Raw genomic sequence first — 21,668 nt, forward strand, 5'->3', positions numbered from 1 at the left:
CAAGGCCCTTGTGTCTCCTCCTTCCTCACCCATCAGATCACCCCCAGAATTTCCTGAAACTACTCTCACCCAGGCCACTGACAGTCTCCTATTTAACAAACTCAATGAACACTTTTCAATCTGTTAGTCACTCAAAGCATTTCTTCTTCTTTTTAATGTGTTTCTCAAGATATTATGTACCAAATAATCACCCATTAAAAATGCATTTAGTATATTCACAGAGTTGTGCAGTCACCACCATAATCTACTGTAGACATTTTCATCTCCCATAAGAAAAAACCTACATCTCCATTTAGTGGTCCCTGCCAGTTTCCCCCAACACCATCCCTCCCTGAGCACCTGGCAACAACTCACAGACTTTCTATCTCTGTGGATTTGCCTATTCGTGGCAAACAGAATCAAACAATACATGGTCTTTTGGGACTGTCTCTTAGCACTTAGTGTAATATTTTCAAGGTTCATCTATGTTATGGTATTTATCTGTACTGCATCTCTTTTTATTGCTAAATAATATTCCATGTGTGAGAGTACTATATTTTGTTAATCCATTCATCAGTTAATGAAAATCCAGGTTGTTTCTTAGCCATCATGAAGAATGCTGCTATGAATATTCACATACAAGTTTTTGTGTGGACATGTTTTCATTTTGCTTGGGTCAGTATCTAGGAGTGGAATTGCCGGGTCATGTGATAACTCTGGTGTAATTCTTTGAGGAGCTGCCAGACTGTGTTCCAAAGCAGCTGCACCATTTTGCATTCCCACCAGCAATGTAGGAGAGCTCCAATTTCTCCACAATCTCACCAGCACTTGTTATTAACTATCTTTTTGAGTAGAGCTATCCCAGTGAGTGTGAAATCATATCTCATTGTGGTTTTGATCTGCATTTCCCTGACTAGGTGTGCTGAGCATCTTTTCATGTGCTTGTTGGCCATCTGTACAACTTCTTTAGAGAACTATCTACTGAGATCCTTTGCTTATTTTTAAATGGGATTATTTGCATTTTTCTTAATGAGTTGTAGGATGTCATATATTTGAGATACAAGTCCTTTATCAGATATATGCTTTGCAAATATTTTCTCCCATTTCCTTTTTCTTTTTTTTTTTTTAAGATTTTATTTACTTATTTGACAGACAGAGATCGCAAGTAGGCAGAGAAGCAGACAGTGAGGGGGGAGAAGCAGGCTCCCCGCTGAGCAGAGAGCCCAATGTGGGACTTGATCCCAGGACCCTGGGATCATGACCTGAGCTGAAGGCAGCAGCTTAACACACTGAGCCACCCAGGTGCCCCTCTTTCCACTTTCTTGATGGTATCTTTTACTTACAACACAAAAGTTTTAACTTGGATGAAGTCCAGTCTATCTCTTTTTGTCTTTTGTCATTTGTGCTTTTGGTGTCAGAGCCAAGGAATAGCTGCCTAAGTCAAGGTCACAAAGATTTACTCCTGTGGTTGTTTTTTTGTTGTTGTTGTTGTTGTTGTTTGTTTGTTTGTTTGTTTCTGAGAGCTTTAATACTTACATTTAGGTCTCTGGTTCTATTTGAGTTAATTTTGGTATGGGATGAGGTGGAGCCCAGCTTCATTCTTCTGCATGTGGAAATCCAATTGTTCTAGCACACTTGTTGAAAAGCCATTTTTCCCCTCATTGGATTTTCCTGGCACCCACTCTTTAAGCTCTCTGTTCCGTGGACTTTCTGAAAAACACACTTATTTGCCGACTCTGAGGGCAGGTTTCTTAACCTCACAGTGGTGCAATCTCCCCCCTTGGCAGCAGGGTAATAAGAGGGGCCGACTTCACAGGCAGGCTGCATTAAATGGGCACAGAGAACAGTGTCAGGCACCCAGAAAGACTCTGAAGGTTCACAGATAATTTACAATCGTTCATAAATGTACCTGCTAATAGCAATGAATTGATAGTATGCTCAGTAGCTTTTCCCTCTTTGGGTCACCTATTTTCGAGAGTCCTAAAAGTCTCATTAGAATTCCAATTATTTGTGATAAACTATTTTGAAACTCTTTGCTTTCCTCCCTCAGCCAACAATTAATAAAGTGCCTCTGGCCCTTGCTGATAGCTGACTCCACTATCCAGCTCCTTGTTGTGCTGTGGCAGAGACCAGAGACAAGCAGAGGCTAAAGTGTTTAGGACTCTAAATGACAGCAGAAGGACCCTCTGCACTGGGGCTACATGGAAACCACTTGTTTGTTCAGGGGTTTGTTCAAGGGGTCTGTTCAAGCTAGCTGCTGTAACAAATAGTCCTCTCCTCTCCACATACATGGGGCACCCCCACACACTCATGCACAAATCATGTATATGGCTTGACATAAAAATTTCCTTCCTCCCTTGCACAAAGCCTCCTGTAGATAATGCCAGTAGAATGCTGTCCTCCAGTGGTGATTCAGGGATCCCCGCTTCTTCCAATCCAAGGAGCCCCTCCACATTGCCTGGCACTGGTCTTCCTAACCACTACACCTGCCTTGAGCAGAGCTGAGAGCTGCTGGGATTCTCACTGACACCCTCCTGGTTTGCACACTGTTCCAGAGCACAGAGTACAGCTAGAAAGACAGAGCCCAGACTGTGCCCCAGCTCCAAGCAGACTTTGTCAATCTGCAAATTCCCTAGATGCGTGGGACAATGTGGTGACCATGGTGAGAACTGTGGGAGGGGTTCTCCTGTTTCTGAGGAACCAGGGACCTGAGCTGGGGAAGCAGAGGGCACACTTCAGCCCATGACCACATCAGCTGATGAATCTGGGCTATCTAAACTGGATCCCTGCTCTTTATCACCCCGTCGCTGCCCTGTCTACTAATAGCCCTTGCCATGCTGTGTCTTTATTGTAAAAAGTCTCATTCACCCTCGGGAATAGGGTGAATTCAAGCCTTAGCCCGCATCGCATTCACGGGGAGGCCTGGTTACAGTCCAGATTGCACGGCTGCGCACCGCCCCCCCCGACTTTCTGCTGCCCGGGAGGGTACAACTTTTGCTCTGCTAACGAGTTCCAGGAATAATGTGCTTCTGCGGCTGGCCCAGGAACCACACTTTTAAGAAACGACCCTCTAGAAAATGAGATCCACCCGGCAGAAAGGACAGGTCTGTGTTTGCACCACATGCATCCCGAAGCGCACACTGAATAAATGAATCGGGGAACAAAAGGCAAAGAGCGGGAGGAGTGCGGAATAAGGAATGACGGAGGAAGGAACCGCCTGTGCCCCAGACCCAATCCCAGACACTGCGCAGGAGGCGCCCAGAGCTCGGGCGGCGGGACTCCGGCCTCTCCTCTACTGCTGGACCTAGACGCCCGCAGGCCCCACCCCCACGTAGCCAGAACGCCTCGGCTTTGTGACGTCACCGTCCCAGCGGGCGGGGAGAATGGTTGCCTTGGCGACGTAAACCGAACTCCCTGAGCTGGAAGCCGGGAACTGCGGTGTGGAGGCTTCCGGGCTAGCCCGGGCGCGCTGGGCCGGTGGGTGCGCGCGGCGTCGGGTCAGGGGTGCGCGGGGCTTGGGGCGGGCTTCTCGGGCGGGCTTCTCGGGCGGGCTTCTCGGGCGCCCGTTGCAAGGTCTCTTTACAAGTTTGCTCGCCCTTCCTTATTTATTACTGGATTTGCTTTATCACATACCTAGCTACCTAGCCATCCCTCTATCCTTCCTTGACTTGTGCACCCCTGCTGTATGACCCACGCATCCCCACCAAGCTGGGGTGCTAGGAGACGGGGCACTGCTAACTAGTGCCTCTCCAGGACCAGGATTTCTTTCCACCTGGATTGTAGCAGAATGTTGCTGGAAGGGCGCAGGCTTTGGAGTCAAGGAATCTTGGGGTGGAATCCCAGCTAAGGTCCTTCCTTACTGTGTGACTTTGGACACCTAGCTGAATCTCTCCTGTACTTCCTCCTCTGTAAAATGAAAAATTCATCCAATGAATAGTTACGAAGACCCAAGGCTATGCCAGGCGCTTTGATGAACGCGTTGGCTCCAAATGAGAAAATACCCCTGTTCTCTTGGACCTTCCGTTCAAGGGGAAATAGTGTGTGTGTGTGTGTGTGTGTGTGTGTGTGTGTGTGTGTGTGTGTACGCGCGCGCGCGCGCGCGCGCGCGCGACAAATCAGATAGTGGTAATTGCAGAGGAGAAAGTAAAGTGAGGTGTTACGGAGATGGGAAGAAAGAAACTGTTTTGAATGGAGTGGTGAGAGTAGTGTCTCTGAAGTGGGTGACATGAGCTCAGAGCTGAAGGGAGAGTCCCATTCTCCGCAGTTGGTTGTCCATGAACATTTTTTGGCCAAGGAAGTGGTATAGGCAAAGGCCCTGAGGCAGACCAAGGTTGGCATGTTCCAGACACAGAAAGATTAGGCCGGGCAGCTAGAACTAAGTCAAGGAGGGGAGAGAGGATGAAGGAGGGGGAAGGCAGGGAACTATAGGTGTTGGTCACATGGTAGGCCCTCAGGAAATGCCAAGTTTTCTCAGCCACCCCGGGGCAAGGGGAGCTGAGGGCCTGGGGATCACCTGGCTCAAGTACTGTATCACTCCTCAGGTTGGAATCGCCTTTAGCCAAAATCAAGCTTTGCAACATCTGCCCAGATGTCCAAGATCGTGTCTGCTGTGGTCTCCAAGGGTATGACTCACAACGGTAAATATGGGGCTGGCATGGGCTCAGAGTTGAAGACCGCCTCGGGAGCCTGGGACAGTGACATCCAGACTTAACTGAGGGTTAAGGGGATTCCAAATCAGACCATGAGGCAGAAACATAGGTGTGCCAGATTCTGGGGAAACTTCACATTTTATTTCCTCGGGCCGCTATAGCAAAGTGCCACCACCCAGTGGTGGCTTTAACACCAGAGATTTATTGTCTCATGGTTCTGGAGGCTAAAGTCCAAGATGCAGGTGTCACTGACAGGACTGGTTCCTTCTGAGGGGTCAGAGGAAGCACCTGTTCCAGGCTCTCTCCTAGGAAACTTCTGGTGGTTTGCTGGCAATCTTCGGTGTTCCCAGGACTGGGAATGTGTCATCTCTATGTCTGCCTTCATCATCACGTGGCGTTCTGCCTGTGAGCATGCCTGTTGCAAATTTCCCCTTTTTTATTAAGGTCAGGAATCATATAGGATCAGGTGCCCACACTACTCCAGCATGACATCATCTAAGTTAGGGCTGCATGACCCAGAGTCACCTTGTGAGGTGCTGGAAGGTAGGATTTCAAGTCTTCAAAACCATTAATTTTGCGGGCGGGGGCACAGTTCACCACATAACAGGCTTTGTGGAAGGTACCAGAAATCAAGTGGGTCTCTCTCAGCCTCAGCTAAGGTCACTAGGCTGAGCCCAGAGGAAGCATCAGCCTCAGGCCCTTGTGGGAGATGTTCTGGCTCCACTGAAGTCCCAGGTCTGCTGCCAAGTGCTCCCGCCAAGTGCTGCCGGCGCACCTCTGGGGGCGGTGGGCACTGAGGTGGGCAGAATGGTCAATGCTGCCTGCTGTCAACTTTGTGCTTTAAATTTAATTTGGTTTTGAATAGGTAAAATATTCCCATGGTTCAAAATTCAAAAGTGTTCAAAGCCCCCTCTCGTGAAAGCCCCTCCCCCTCCTGTTCCCAGATACCCAGTCTCCCCTCCTCAGAGGGGAGTGGCACGAGCCTCTCCTCTCCTGCTCCCCGTGCTCCACACACATGCTCTGTGCACACAGGCAAATACATACAGACATAGTTTATACCATTTGTCTTTTTCTCACACAAACAACCACACAAGAAACAGGCTTCCTGTGCCTTGCTTTTTCCATTAACCCCAACACAGTGAAAAGACTTCCTTGTCAATATTATTATCGGGAGTTCTCTTCGACTTCCCGTGTTGTGAGCAGAAGACAGATCACGTAGAGTGAATGTATCATAATTTACTGAACCAACCCATGTGAATGGGCACTTAGCTTGTCTCAAACGTGTGCTGCTCTCTACATGAGTCCCCACCGCTGCCATTGTGCACTCACTCACTCTGCTCCAAGGCAAATCGAAAAATGAAGGAAGTCTGAGAGTTACCAAAAAAAAGATAGCTTTGAAATGTTTGCAGATAACAACAAATTAACTTTAGACACCCACACAAAATAATGCAACTGGCACAAGACAGTTGAAGGCTTTATGAACAAGACTGATTCATCCTATGGTACCAAGAGAGTAGTTACATGGCGGGGGAGGTGGGGGGAGTACCCTGTGACTCTCGAGATTGGGTTTATCACTTCCCTTGGCAGTGACATGCAAATAGGAGGTCCCCTTCCCCCAAGCTGATCTCCATGGTCTGGGTTGAGGATCTGTGCATTTGGGAGGAAACCAGGCCAGGCAGGCAAGTGGACAGACCGATGGCATTTGCAGGCCAGGCCAGGCCAGGCAGGGGCACCTAGCCAGGTAGGCAAGTGAAGGCAGCCTGGATGGGAGCACATCAGCCAGGGGCTCAGGCCAGGATGACAGTTGACCCTGACATCCTGGGTTCATCTGTAGGAGCTGGGGACGAATGTAAGAGCTAGAAAGACCCTGGGGAAGAGGGGCCTCCTGGGGGAGAACAGCCCAGGGACACTGAGCTCTGAGCCCGAGCCAGGTCCAGGTGGCGTTTCTGGAGCCCAGCCTCGGGGGAGAACACACATGGTGTCAGACACCCATGGCAGAGTACAACACTTCTGTGAGCCTCAACTGCCTCATCGGTGCAATGGGATCAATCCCAATTCCCTGAGGCTGCTGTGAGCTCGAAGACGGGGTACGTGTCAAGGACTCAGCTCCTTGACACTACTGTTATTAGGGTCTCTACTCATTATTATGATACCCAACACCCCACCTCTAGGGCCTTGGCTTGTCTCCCACTGTGTGAAGTCTGAGTCAGAAGATAATGCTTGGGGAGTGCTGGTGGAGGGGCCGTTAAGGGGTCTGGGCAAAGACTCGGCTGGAATTGGACATCAGAGAAGTAAGCTCTGGATTTGGTCTTCATTCTCAAATATTTAGTACGTGCCTGCTGGATGAGGGCTTGTGTTCTAAGCACTGGGGATTCAGGGGTGAATAATTCCCTCCCCAACCTGGCACTTTCATTTTAAGGAAGGCAGACATTGCAAAGCAAACAGCCAGTAGAAAGGAAACCTACAGGAAGTTTTGGGCAGGGGGCAAGGCATAACTTAACTGGGAGAGGTAGTCAAGGAAGGCCTCTCAGGGGAGGTGACATTTGATGCCTATCCATAACAATCCTGAAGGATGAGAGAGGGAGAAGCGCATTCTAGGCAGCATTCCCCTTCTAGGGGAAGGGCCAGCAAAGGCTGAGGCTCCTATGAGCTCAGTGTTGGAGAGACAGAAGGCCAGTCTGGAACTATTTGGGTAGGGCCCATGGACCATGGGGAGGACTATTCAGTTCTGTAAAGATGCTGAGAGGGGTTGAAGCAGGGAGATTGCAATTTCTGGGATTAATGACTTTTATATAGGGATGCCAATGTCTGTGACATAGACAGAGGGTCTGATTCACCACAGCCTCCCTGGAGACCCCAGGCAAGGCCTCACCCCTGGTGCAGAGAGTGGAGGACACTTAACAGAGACCTTGGCCAGGCAAAGGAGTCAGTGAAAGCCCATACTAGACCCAAGACTTCCCAGCCAGGGCTTGTGGGGTGGGGTGTGCTGGAACAGAATGTGCGGTTGGAGAGAAAAGCCACAAAAAGCTCCCCTCTTGGGGCTGCCCCAGTCCTGCCACTCAGCTGCCCATGCTCCTTGGGCTAGGGACACTCGCCTCAGTGTCTTAGCACTGCTGTCTCCCTCCCCAGAATGCTCTCCCCCTAGATCACCCTGTGGCTCCCTCCTCCACCTCCTTGAAACTTTTATTCAAATGTCACCCTCTGCTTTACTTTTCTTGATACCACTTTCTGCCTCCCACCTTCATCACTGTTCCTTACTTGTTTCTCCCTCCCCAGTAGAACATAAGCTCCACCTGGGCAGGAGTGTTCGTCTGTCTTGCATGTTGCTGTCTCCCCAGAGCCTGGCACATAACAGGTCCTCAATAAAATTCTGTTAGCCTGAAATCTTTCCCCTGAAGTTCAGGAATAAGGCCAGGATGTCTGTTTTCACTGCTATTCAACACTGTGTGCTGGCAGTTCTAGCTGGAGCATTTATTTATTTATTTATTTGTTAAAGATTTTAAGTAATCTCTCTATCCAATGTGGGGCTCAAACTTACAATTCCAAGATCAAGAGTCACACTACTTACTGAGCCAGCCAGGTGCCCCTAGTCAGAGCATTTAGACAAGGAAAAGAACGAAAAGATATACAAATTGGAGAGGAAGAAATGAAACTATCTTATTCCCAGATGACATAATCCTATATAGAAATAATCCCTAGGAACCCACAAGAAAGCTACTAGCGCTAATAAATGAATTAAGCCAGGTTGCAGGGTACAAAATCCAAACATCGATGTTAGCTGTGTGCCTCCACACCAGCACCAAGCAATCCAACGTGGAAATGAAGAAAGCAGCTCCATTTACAATGGCATCTAAAAGAAGAAAATATCCACGTATGAGGTGACACCTGGGAGATGTTAATTAGAGCAGAAAGCTCCCAGGAATCAGTCTTTCCACCCAAACAACCACTGAGCTGGTCACAATGCTCAGAATCCGAAATCGGAACTCTGGAGCCTGGATGAACACATGTGGGTTCCAGGACAGAACTGGAGGGGGAAGCTGGGAAATTTTGGTGAATGGTGACATTCTGTGGAGCAGCCTCTAGCCCAGCAACAATGGGGAGGGCAGCACACGTTTTTGGCGTGGCTGGCTGGTGCCCTGGTGAGCCATAAGGACCTTTTCTTCCCCAAGCCCAGCTGTGTGTTTGGTTCCTGAGAAGCCAGTACTGAGGCTGGCCATTCTTTCAGCTCTGGGAGCTGGAGTGACCGCCCTGCCAGTTCTGTCAATAGTGATTTAAAGACACCAGACCACCCTCTCAGCCTTTCCAAACCCAGACCCTGAAGGAAATCTTTGACAAAAGATTAATATCCAGAATGCATAGAGAATTCCTAAAACGCAACATGAACAACCCACTAAAAAGGAGGCAAAGGAGTTGACAGACATTTCAGAAGATCTTCTGAAGAGCCAATAAGTACATGACATGATGTGCTCACATTAGCATCAGTCATTAGGAAAGTGAGACATCACATCGCACGAGTACAATAGCTATTAAAAAAAAAAATTCAATGTAACAAGTGTCGGCAAGGATGTAGAGAAACTGGGACCCGTGGGCACTGCTGGTGAGGAGGTATACAGCTGTGGAACATGGGAGGGTGGTCCCTCAGAAAGGAATGCATAAAATTATATGACCCGGCAATTCCATTTCTGGGTGCATTCACAAAATTATTGGAAGCCCAACACACTCTTATTTGTGTTTGTCACCTGTCTAAAATATAGGCTCTGAGGAGGTTTGCCAGTGTCTGCTGCAGGACCTCACACTTAGAATGCCAGTAAACATCGGCCAGCAGACAGTGAATGACCATCTCACCCTGTCCTCCCCCACACCGCCCCCCATGGCCCCACTCCTGCCAGCTCTCAGAGCCCACCAGTGAGTCCTCAGTACCAGCCCAGACACTGCTGTAAAGCCCGCCCTCAGAGACTCAGCTGCCTTCTCGATATCATCATGGATCCCGTGCTGGGAGCTGGGGATGGACAAGCATGGTTCCTGTTGTTTTAAAATGTAGATTTCACTTGTAAAACTTAACACCCCAAAACCAAATAATCCAATTTAAAAATGGACAGAAGACATGAAAAGACATTTCTCCAAAAAAGATGTACAAATGGCCAACAGACACAGGAAAAGATGTTCATCATCACTCCTCATCAGGAAAATGCAAATCAAAACTACAGTAGATATCACTTCACACGTGTCAGAATGGCTAAAATCAGCAACACAAGAAACAACCGGTGCTGGTGAAGATGTCGAGAAAAAGATACACTAGTGCTCTGTGGGTGGAAATGCAAATTGGGGCAGCCAATGTAGAAAACAGTGTGGAGGTTCCTCAGAAAGTTTACAATAGAACTACCCTATGAACGAGCCATTGCACTACTAGGTATTTATCCAAAGAAAACAAAAGTACTAATTCAAATGGATACATGCACCCTGAAGTTTATAGCAGCTTTATCTACAATAGCCAAGATAAGGAAGCAGCCCATGTGTCCATTGGCTATGAATGGATAAAGTAGATGTGGTGTGTATACAATGGAATATTACTCAGCCATCAGAAATAATGAAATCTTGCCATTTGCAACAACATGGATGGAGCTAAAATGCAGTATGCGAAGCAAAATGTGTCAAAGAAAGACCATACAATTTCATTCATATGTGGAATTTAAGAAACAAATGAGCAAAGGGGAAAAAAAGACAAAGCAAGAAATGGACTCTTAATTATAGAGAACACCCTGATGGTTACCAGACCGAGGGAGGGTGGTGGGGGGGGATGGGTGAAATAGGTGATGGGAATTAAGGAGGGCACTTGTCATCATTAGCATGGGGTGAGGTGTGGAAGTGTTGAGTCGCTATATTGCTCACCTAAAATTAATATAACACTGTTAACTAAAAAAAGAAAAGGAAAAAAGCAATCAGGAATACACCCCATAGATAGATCAAGGTAATAAGAATGATTAAAATGTAAAGGCATAATATAGATATTAAAATTGACAAACAAATAAAAGATAAGTAAACTGTCGGTCTCACTACTGCTCAGGTGTAGTAAGATCAGCAGACAAGGGGATGGCTGCCATTGGAAAGATAGTATGTGATCTTCTTAGATCCCTAGAAATAGGCGGCAGGGCCACACTGGAAAGGACCGGGCTGGGTCAGAGGCAGAGAGAGCGGGGCACTGTGGGAAGGAGCCTTTGTCGTGATTTCCTTAGGAAGGAACAGGGGATGTAGGGTGTGCAGGCTTAGGGTTGACTGGTTTGAGTAATGTCAGGACTCTGTGGCACAGGGCTGTCTGGGACCTGGCCCTGGGCGACTAGAGCAGGGTCCAGGGGCCCTGGGTGTGAGGGGCTGACAGTGGAGGTGGGAGGTGGGCACGTGGGCTCTGGAGTAGTTGGTCTACATTTGTAAATCACCCTCTTGGACACCTCCTTCACTCTTGCCAGGGGTTGACCAACCCCAAGGTAGAGAGATGAGGACAGTCCCTGTGGGGTCCATAAGACTCACATGCTAGAGCATCAGGTGCAGAAAGTACAAGACATCCTTAATGCACCTGGAGCAGTTGCCCATCTTGGGAAAGAAGGTGACCCTACATAATACCAGATGTTACACATGCAAGAGAGGGGAGTGCCATCTCTGGGAGGGGCAGGCAGTAAGCCCCTCTGTCCTGGATATGAGGGAAGGTCATGGGGCCAATAACAGACGAGGGAGATGTTGACTGACGGGGCTTGGACTCCCGTGCAGTGAAAAAAGCAAAGGGCAGTTCTGCCTGTGGGATGGTCCGTGAAGAGTCTTCAGGTGGCCAGAGGGTAGCAGGGAGGGGTGAGGCTGGGAGCGAGATGAGAAGCTGCAGAGGTCGCTGCGTGAGATCACGTAGGGTCTCCCAAACCCTGTGGATTGCGGTCCTGGACCTCCCAAGCCTGGGATGCCCCTGAAGAGTGGGCTGTGTAACAAATTACCTCAAAACTGAGTGGCTTGAAACAACAGTAAACATGAGTTAGCTCAGTTTCTTTGGGTCAGGAGCTCATGAGGGGCTTGGCTTGAGGATTTGGGCCCAAGAGGTCTCCTCCGTGGTCACAGGAAGGCAGACCAGGGCTGGAGAATCAGTTCTGGGCAGGCTTAGTCATGTGGCCATTGGCTGGGGCTGACCCCCTTCAGAATAGGTGATCCCAGAGAGGCAAAGCAGGGCCCAAATGTCCTCTCTGGCCTTGCTTCTGAAGCCCCACGCTGTCACTTCCACAGCTGACCACACAAACCAACCATGATCTCTTGCTGGAGGGACACTGAAGGCTGTGAGTGCCTGGAGCCCGGGGACACTGGGGGCTGTTTCAGGTGCCAGCCACCGAGAAGGAGGTAAACACACCAGTGGTTTTATGACTTGTGTTTTAAAGTGGTCTGCCCTGGGGCACCTGGGTGGCTCTGTTGGTTATGTGTCCAACTCTTAATTTTGGCTCAGGTCCTGATCTCAGGGGGGTGAGATGGAGCCCCGCCTCAGCTCCGTGCTAGGCATGGAGTCTGCTTGGGAGTCTCTCTCCCTCTGCTCCTCCCCTCTATTTTTCTCTCTGCACCCCACCTCAAAAAAAAAAAAAAAAGGGTCTGCCAGTCTGCTCAGCGTGGTCAAGTCTCTTCATACAGCTTCACCTTTGGGTTTTGGTCTGTGTCTCTCTTTTGCCCTCTCATACCCAGGGATGGGCAAGGCTGCTACGGAATTGCTCCTCTTTGTTTCTTGGACCCCTCAATCACTCCACTTGCGTCACACTTCTGTCTCTTGCTGGGATTACAGGGGTGGCCGTTCCCCAGCTGCATGGTCCCTTTCTAACTGTGCACCTCCCCTCCATTCCCAGCCATCCCTTGAGAGCTGGCCAGACCTACCATGCCCACTTGCCTCCCCTTCCTAACCCTGTGGGATCTTGGCTTCTGCCCCCTCAGTCCGCACTACCAATCTCACTCGGGGCTAAGACTTCTCCAAAGGCGCCTCCCCTCAGACCCTGGCTCCTCCTTCCACCCTCCCCCCAGGGCTCTGGTCTTCTCCTGCCTGTCACTCTGCTCCGCAAGCCGCCTTGCCAAGCTCCTGGACCATCGGGGCTCCTTGGGCTGTCCCCGCCATCCTCTGTCTCAACCACAAGCACAGCCTCAGTTTCCATCTATTCGCCAGTGACACATTTTCATTCTCTATTGTCCTAGTCCCCAGACCTCCATCAGGAGTGGCCTCTTCAGAGTCCCTGTTTGGCTGCTCCCACGGGCACCTGAACCCAGCACTTCCCCCTGAGCTCCAGGCCTCTTGCCGCCCCCACCCCACCCCTTCCTCCCTTCTCTGCCACCTCAGCAAACAGCATCTGAAGCACAGGAGTTTATACCCAACGGATAGAGTTTCCCCTGTGCTCCCTTCTCTCCCTTGCCCACATCCTGTCTGGCACCAAGCCTCCCGGCTCTCCTGAAAAGCCCTGCATCCACCCCTCCCTCCCACCCTCATTGAAGCCACCAGCCCTCTTCTGTGGGGGAGCAGAGGGGACTTGCAGCGGAGAGGACAGGCTTGCCAGTGTGCAGGGGAGGTGCTGAGTGAGTCCCAGGGTGAAGGAGGGAGATGGCCTGGAACTGAGGCCCATGATGGTGACCCAGCCCTCTTGTAACTGGAATGCAGAGAAGGTGGCTCAGGGGAGTAGAGGGGGAGAGACCCCTGGCTGCTAGAGAGGAGCAGGTCAGCCGATGGCTTCCCTGGGGAGCTGTCGTTTCCCACCGCCCCCATGCCCCCTGCACTCTAGTACTGCAGAAGGCAGATGGGGTACTAAAATTTTATCACTACTTATGAGGACATTTTGTACCTGGTTCACCTCCCCTGTCTTTCTTGGAGAATTTTTCTAAAAGAAGGCTCACATTTTAAAACTTCTTAATTTGGGGCGCCTCGGTAGCTCAGTCGGTTGAGCATCTGCCTTCGGCTCAGGTCATGATCCCAGGGTTCTGGGATCGAGCCCTCCGTGGTTGGGCTCTTTGGGGAGCCTACTCAGTGGGGAGCCTGCTTCTCCCTCTGCTTCTCCCTGCCCCTCCCCGGGCTTGTTCTCTCTGTTTGTCAAATAAATAATAAAATCTATAAAATTTTTAATTTAAAAATTCAATTCTGTTAAAGTACTAGAAGAAAACAGGAGTTTTTGAAATGTATTTAATCTTCAGATGCAGAATTCCTTTCTAAACAAAACACAGAACGCCGAAGCATTTCACTAAGCAAACATAAAAATGTCCTGTAAGGAAAACACATGAGAGACAATCCAAAGGAAATTGTCATATCAGCTGGAGCAAAAATATTTTTAGCAGCTCTGACAAACAAATGTTAGCTAGAGTTCTCTAATAGATAACAGTTCTCAAGATCATTTAAAAACTACAACATCCCAATAGTAAAATAGGCAAAGGATACTAACAGAGAGGCAAGCAGATAATTAACATCTGAAAAGACACACAATAGCTTCCATAATTGAGAAGTGCAAATTAAAACTGAGATGCAGGGACATCTGGATGGCTCACTTGGTTGGACAACTGCCTTCCACTCAGGTCATGATCCCAGAGTTCCCAGATCGAGTCCCGCATCAGGCTCCCAGCACCACGGGGAGTCTCCTTCTCCCTCTGACCTTCTCCTCACTCATGCTCTCTCTCACTGCCTCTCTCTCAAATAAATAAAATCTTTAAAAAAAAAAAAAAACTGAGATGCATTGATCACCTGTCCTACTGACAAAATTCCAGGTGTGTGGGACCCGGTCCTGCTCAACTAAGTAACAGGGAGTAACCATTGCAATGGAAATTGCATTAAGACTAGAAACAGCCTCAGGGTCCACCCAGGACCCGGCTAAGGAGCAAAGAGACTTGGACTTGAGCAGACGTTCTTTTTTTTTTTTTTTTTTAGCATTTTAAAAATTGGGGTCAACTGTATATACATAACAGAATTTACTCTTTGGGGCATTTGTAAGTGGAACGTCCAGTTATAAGTACATTCTTATTCGTGTGCAATCATCCCCCCATCTGTCTGCAGAACTTTTTCACCTTGTAAAGGTGAAATCCCCATTGAACACTATCCCCATTGAACACTAACTCCCATCCCCTCTTCCGCAGCCCCTGGCACCCACCATCCTTTCTATGTGCAATTTGATGACTCTAGGGACCTCATAGAAGTGGTCCTTTTGTGACTGGCTTCTTCCCTGGGCTCAGTGTCCTCAGGGTTCATCCATATTGTAGCATGAAAGCAGATGCATTGTTCAGTGAAGAAGTAAGGGGCATCTAAGAATGTGTGTGCATGGGGCGCCTGGGTAGCTCAGCTGATTGGGAGTCTGCCTTTAGTTTGGGTCATGATCCCAGGGTCCTGGGATCGAGTCCTGCATCAGGCTCCTTGCTTGGCAGGAAGCCTGCTTCTCCCTGCCTGCTGCTGCCACTGCTTGTGCTGTCTCGCTCTCTCTCTTTCTCTGACAAATAAATAAAAGCTTAAAAAAAAAAAGAATCTGTATGCATAAAATACCTCTGGTTAGGTGAACAAAGATCCATCTGACTGGATCTTCATAGCAGCATGTCGTATCAGTGTTCATCATAACACATCAAACGACATTGTTAAAAAAAAGTCTGCTATGTCTGCACATCATTTTTTCAATTAAGAAAAAGCTGAATTTTATTAGAGTTTTGGTTTGTTTGTTTGTTTGTTTGTTTGTTTGGGTTTTGGTCTATTTGAATAATAGTGGTATGTTCTGATTTTTATGATATGGTTGGTTAAATGTTGCTACTTGGAAATTGAACCCAAGTCACTAAGACAGAAAATACTCACTGAACAGACTGTGCTCCTGAACTTTCTCTGCTGGCCTCATCACTCCCTACCGCCTCCCCTCTCTTTACCATTATATATATGGCTTGACCTCTCCTTACCATTATAAATATACAGCTTGACATGTAGGCCTTGGGATTTGGGGCCCCATGCCCTTGACATTCCTGCCAGTGCCACAGGACAGCTGTTCCTCCTCATTCTCCCCACATCCCATCACCCAGCTGCTCAGGGTCTGCCTTTCTGTATCACGTCCCCCTACCTTGCGAACCCTGTCATCCCCGTTCCTCCTCGAAGCTGGTCCAAAAGGACTGACTCCTTGAGCTCCACACCAGACCACACCCCAGGCTCTCCAGCAGCCCCACCCCTTCTGCCAGTGGCTGGCTGCCCTCCCTGGCTGGCATAAACTAGAATCGCCAAGTTACAGATGATTTCTGAGTTGGGGTAGGAGGAAGTATCAGGCCCACTGCCCCCTTCCCTGTGGGTATCTGTGGAAGGGAGGACAACAAGAAAATGGGTGTCTCTGAATCTTCTGTTGCATTTGAGAGAAATTCTGGGAGGCTCACAGCAAAAGTGAGGGCAGTGCCATGAGGCAGAGGGCTTGGGTCTGTGACCTCCTGATAAAATAGTCCTACACTCCTCTTAAGGAGCAAATGGAAGGATGCAAAAGGGAAGGCACAAAATATGTTCTGTGTGCCAGGCATGTGTACACATGGGCCCTTTTCTTGCACAGTTATCACAACTTGCCAGCAAAGTCAGCGTGATTATCTCAGATGTGGAAATGGAAGCTCAGAGAAGCTGAGCACCTTGCCAGGGCCACTTAGCGGGCCAGTAAGGATACTGGTGCCTGAGCCTCTCCCCAGCCTCACACTGTGTTTACAGCTTTGCTTTTGTGTCTCTCCAGAGAACAGCCTGGAGTCCCCAGACATCAGTTCTTCTTCAATCATTGAAGAAAAAAAGAAGCAGCATGGGAAAAAAGGTAAACGTAGCCCTCAAGCTGGGAGCTGAAGTCTAAGTTGGTGGGAGTCAAACATCTCCCCTCATCAACATAGTCACCCATGCAAGTGGCAAAGGGAAATGCTTCTATTTCTATTAGGAATTGGTTGACTGAGACATGAAATAACAGTAACATAAACAAAGTAGGATTTGTTTTTCTTCCAGTAATGGGAAATATGGGAGGAAGTCCAGAGCTCCATGAGGGTCTACAACAGCAGTTCTAAGAAACCAGGTGACCAGTTCCCAAGACTTTCTGCTCCACCAGTTTTTAGCCTTAGGGTTTTCAACTGCAAAGTTATCGTGCAGTCACAAAATGGCTGGATGGACATTTGAGATGGACATTTGGGTTGTTTCCGGGTCTTCGATATTACAAATAATACTGCAATGAACATTCTTGTACATGCCACTTAGGGAAAGAATGGATGCTGGATGCTGCAGCTCCAGCCATCACATCTGATTTCAGATAAGGAGAAGGGATAAAGGGAGGAGCAAAACTGCACACCAGCCGACTCAGCCCTCCCTGGAAAAAGAGCATTCCCAAAAGCCCCACCCAGCAATTTCTGCCTACATTCCAATGTCTAGAAATTTGTCATGTGGTCATCAGTATTTGTAAAGGATGCTGTGAAGTATAACTATTCAATGAGGCACATTCAGTGAGGCTGCCAACTATTAAGAGGAAGTAGGGTAGGCATCCAGCTGCTCATACTGCTTCCTCCAAACCCCTGCACTGCTGTTCATCCCTTTAGCTCCTATGCTGTGCGCTGCCCCCCAGGCTTACTAGCCAGTTTGATGCTTCTGCAGAGGAGTGCAGATGTGAGTATGTTCCCTGAGCCTATCTCTCTCAGGCTTAGCCCCATCCCATCAAGCCCCCACCCCACTGTGTCCCCTCTTGCTTTTAATTATGACAATCCAAAACTGCTCAGAAGCAGAGACCAAAATGCAGTGAATGAATATGCCCATCTCCAGACTGGATTTGGCCATATTTGTTGCATCTGTCCTTTTTAAATTTTTGCCAGAAATTTTTTTTTAATTTTTAACTCCAGTATAGTTAACATACAGTGGCTAAGTAATATTCCTGTGTGTGTGTGTGTGTGTGTGTGTGTGTGTGTGTGTGTGTGTGTATGCCTATCACATCTTCCTTCCATTCATCTATCAAGGCACATTTGGGTTGCTTCTAAACTTTGTCAGAATATTTTAAGGTAAAATCCAGGCATGTCATTTCATCCTTATATCCCGCAACATTCATTTTTCAAAAATAGGGATGTTTCCCTACAAGGCCACAAGGAAGGCTCCCAAATGTCTCAGAAATGTCTTCCTATAGAAGATTCATTCTAATTAGGATTCAGATGAGACCTGATCATCTTCCCTCTCTTTAAGTCTTGCAGAGTCCCTCCGTCCCTCATGTCCTTCCATTTTCTGAGTCTTGACTTATTGAGAAGTGGTGTTAATTATCCTACAGAATGTCCCCCATTCTGTATGTGTCTGTTTGCTTCCTGGTCATTGTCTGTTTTTTTTTTTTTTTTTGAAACTATTCTGCTCCTCTTATTTCCTTTAATTAGACATAACTCTACATGCTTGGTATTCCACTTTGACCACCAGAATCCTTCCTACCTCCTTTCATAAGAAGTCCATGCTCAGTGGGTTCAGGTGGTGACTGCCTGGCCCTCAGTCAGATTCCCATCAGTCATTCACCCAACAGCTTCTTCTGCCCATGGATACCTAAATTGATCACTACAGTAAGGGTGAGCAGTCTCGGTTTGGTTTGGTTTCTTTGCTAAGGTATAATTCATGTAAGGTGAAATGCACAAATCTTAGGTATACAGTTTGATAAGTTTCAATAAACGTATACAACTTTGTAACTTCTACCCCATGGTCTAGAACCTTTCCATCTGCCCAGACATTCCCTTTGCCCAAGAGACAGCACTGTTCTGTTATCACCAGAGAATCACTTTACTCATTCTCGAACCTTGTATAAATGGGGTCACATTCTGTGCTCTTGCGGTCCTGACATTATTCACTCATCTGTGGAATGCCAGTCACAGGACTCCCTTCTTTGTTGTTGCCGTGTACATTTGTCAACAGTGTATTATTCTCTCTGGAGTGGATGGACATTTGGGTTGTTTCCGGGTCTTCGATATTACAAATAATACTGCAATGAACATTCTTGTACATGCCACTTAGGGAAAGAAGCACTCTTTTCTCCTGAGTGTATATGAAGGAGTGGAATTGCTGGTAGTATGTTTAACTTTAGTAGATACCGCTGAGCAGCTTTCCAGAACAACTGTACCAGTTTACAGCCCCACCAACAGGTGTGAGCATTCCAGATGCCCCGCACCTCTATGCTTTTACTATTATCTGGCCCTTTCGATATATATTAGCATCTCGTATTCCCTGTGACCAATGAGGGTGATCACCATCATGTTCACTGATGACTCTGTGTTATAAAGTGCCTGCCTGCCTCTGCTCATTTTTCTACTGGGTTGTCCTTTTACTTGAATGATTTCTAGAAGCTCTTTACATATTCTGGAAATAAATCATTCACCAGTTCTAAGTATGCAAATACTTTCCCTTGCTTAGTAGATTGCTATTTCCTTTCTTGGTGTTGCCTCTTACTAAACAAACGTTCCTAATTTTCATGGAGTTCACTTTACCAGTCATTTTTGTATGGTTGGTACTTTTTGTGTCCTGTTTCAAAGCTCTTTGCTGACGCCTCCCCTGAGGTCATGAAGATGCTGTATCTTACACAAGTTTCGTGTTCACTTTGCAATCAGACCTATAAATCATCTCTAATCTAATTGTAACCATTTTGTTGGTAGATTCTTCGGATTTTCTCCTCGACACTCACATCATCACTTTGAGATGACATTATTTGCCCTTCCTTTCCAATACTATGCTTTTTATATTTTTCTTGCCTAACTGCAGTATTAATTAGAAGTGCAAAGATGGGTATCCATGCCTTGTGTCTGATCCTGGAAGGGAAATATGCAATATTTCCTCCTAGAACTTTCTTATAGGTACCTGTATTCATTTCATGTGGCTGTTGCACCACAAACTCGGTGGCTTAAAGCAACACAAATATGTTATCTTACAATTCTGAAGTCAGAAGTCTGGAATGAATCTTACAGAACTCCTTCCAGAAGCTCCAGGGGAGAATCTGCTTCCTTGCAGTTTCCAGCTTAGAGGCTCACGTGTCCTTGGCTCCCAGCCCCCCTCTGGCTCCAAGCCAGTAGCACAACCTGCCCAGTTTCTGTGACGTCACTCCAACCTCCGCTTCTGTCATCACACCTACTCCTCCTGCTTCTGGCCCTCCTGCCTCCATCTTAGTAGGACCCTTGTGATTACAACAGGCCCCTCCCTCTGTCTAATTCAGGACCATCTCCCATCTCGAAGTCCTTCATCCCATCTACAAAATCCCCTTTACCATATAAAGGAATCTAGTCACAGGTTTGGGGTTTAGGGCGTGGACATCTCTGGGGGGCATTACTGAGCTCACACACTTTCCCTTTTCAGATTGGGAAGTTCCTTACTCTTCCAAGGTTGCTATGACTATGATTTAAAATCGGTTTAGAATTGTATCAAACACCTTCACTGCATCCCTTGAAAAAATCATATCATTTTCCCCCTCATTCTGATAATGGGGTATATTCTGTGAAACCATATGAAAAAAACCATAATGGGGTGTATTATGTGACACTAAATGTGAAACCAACTTGGCATTTGTGGAATGATCTGCTTCAAATGACTGCCAGTCTGGGTTGTAGGCTCATCTTCCCATTAACATATTTCCACCCGGAAACATTTCCCACTTGCCAAACTGCAAAAGCAGCTCCTGTTTTCAAAAGCCAGTCTCCACACTGCTACTACAGGTTGAACAGCTCACCTTTACCTCTCTGTCCCTCTGTTCCTCCTCACCAGGGGTAATGATATTTCCCATCTCAGGGTTGTTACAAACATTCAGTCAGGTGAAGTCTGGCCATGGTTAAGTGCTCCGTGCTGGCTAACTAGCTTAATTAATGACTTCATGGGGCCGTGGGACGTGCAGTCCACACATGCTACTGCCCCGCAATCTGGATACGTCAAGACTGTTAACTTTTCCCTGCCTCTCTCACCCGAGCTCAGTCCTCACTATTCTGAATTTAGGACCCCTGCCTGGGGCTGCTGGAGGAGCACAGGGAGTGAGAGAGAGTGGGATGAGGACATGGGGGGGGGGGGGCGAGCTGCGGCAGTTCTGTCCAGGTCCCTCGAGCCCCCATTGCTGCACTCAGAGCCGTCACTTCCCTGATACCTTCCTCCCCCGAGGCCAGCCTATTTGGACCATATGCCCCCACTTAACCCCATCCCCATCCCCGCCACATTCCCTCTTCCAACCTCCCTGGCAACTCCCCCCCACCGCCCCCCCCCCCAGAGTCATCCCTTCTTGTCCAGAGCTGTGTGCGTTCTCTGAATGTGTGTTACATCATTTCTGGGGGCTGGGGTTGGCTTGGTAGGGGAGGCAAAACCATGTGCCCGGTGCACCATTCACATCTGCCTCCCCAGCCTCCCGATTCAGACAGAAAGGCCCTGAAGTCTCTTCCAGAGCCTCTCTAGCAACCGCAAAATTTGTGTGTAAAACAAAGTCGTGATTAGGTGTGGGACGAGCGTCCATGCTCCAAACCCGCACAAGCCCATCCCACTTCTGTCCCTCCTCTCCACAGGTCCCTGATGTTCCTGGGGCCGGCACTGCCCCTGTGACCTCTCCCTGTCTTGGACCGCCCCCTCCTGCATTCTCCCATCTCCAGAAGCCAGGCTAAGACCTAGCAGAGGCTGCTGCAGGCTTCATCCCCTCAGCGGGGCCTAGGAGCTGATCATCTTTTTTTACTCCTCTCACTCAGATTTGTAAAGTATTTTGACAGGATTTCATTCTTAGAGAAAATTTGAAAGAATAGTACAAAGATGTTGTGGACTTGGAGCTTTTCTGCCCCCTCCATACGATGGGTGCAGGCGAAGACCCTGGGGGAGCCGTCTAAGTGACTGCTGGGGTCGCACTGGCCAGAGAAGGCCACCTCTCTCGCTTCTGCTCTGGTTCACTTGGATGGCCTGAGCAGGATGGAGTTTGCCAGCTTCTCCACTTTCACTCATTCATAAGTTCGGCTCTCTTGCGGAGGTTTTTTGAGACCCTCAGAGCATAACTTCGAATCCCCTTCACAGTCTCTTCTTGCTGGTGAGGGTGTAAAATGGGACAAACCTCCAGAAAG

General features: G+C 48.1%; 3 protein-coding genes across 10 annotated transcripts in view; 2 read left to right on the forward strand and 1 right to left on the reverse strand.

The window, feature by feature from the left end:
- The window catches only part of CHST13 (carbohydrate sulfotransferase 13), a 282,606-nt gene that overhangs the window by 99,354 nt on the left and 161,584 nt on the right, over positions 1–21,668 (forward strand). The gene's annotated exons all lie outside the window — the stretch shown is intronic.
- CFAP100 (cilia and flagella associated protein 100) overlaps positions 2,679–21,668 on the forward strand; it is a 50,888-nt gene continuing 31,898 nt past the window's right edge. For 2 of the 8 annotated variants that reach the window (XM_082688235.1, XM_082688238.1), the window contains exons 1-4: positions 3,304–3,456; positions 4,521–4,616; positions 6,800–6,919; positions 16,343–16,417. In XM_082688235.1, the coding sequence (XP_082544361.1) occupies positions 4,568–4,616; positions 6,800–6,919; positions 16,343–16,417 (244 nt within the window). In that variant the 5' untranslated portion in view covers positions 3,304–3,456; positions 4,521–4,567. Of the gene's footprint in view, positions 3,461–4,520; positions 4,617–6,799; positions 6,920–16,342; positions 16,418–21,668 lie in introns of all 8 variants that reach the window. The other 6 variants (XM_082688236.1, XM_082688237.1, XM_082688240.1 and 3 more) reach the window with 6 other exon arrangements.
- Positions 8,309–21,668, reverse strand: part of ZXDC (ZXD family zinc finger C) — an 83,195-nt gene continuing 69,835 nt past the window's right edge. Inside the window, exon 9 of the mRNA XM_082688196.1 lies at positions 8,309–8,478. Coding sequence (XP_082544322.1) covers positions 8,324–8,478 — 155 coding nt within the window. The 3' untranslated portion in view covers positions 8,309–8,323. The remainder of the gene's footprint in view (positions 8,479–21,668) is intronic.

Source organism: Mustela nivalis (genome assembly GCF_964662115.1).
Source record: "Mustela nivalis genome assembly, chromosome: 1".
Lineage (NCBI taxonomy): Eukaryota > Metazoa > Chordata > Mammalia > Carnivora > Mustelidae > Mustela > Mustela nivalis.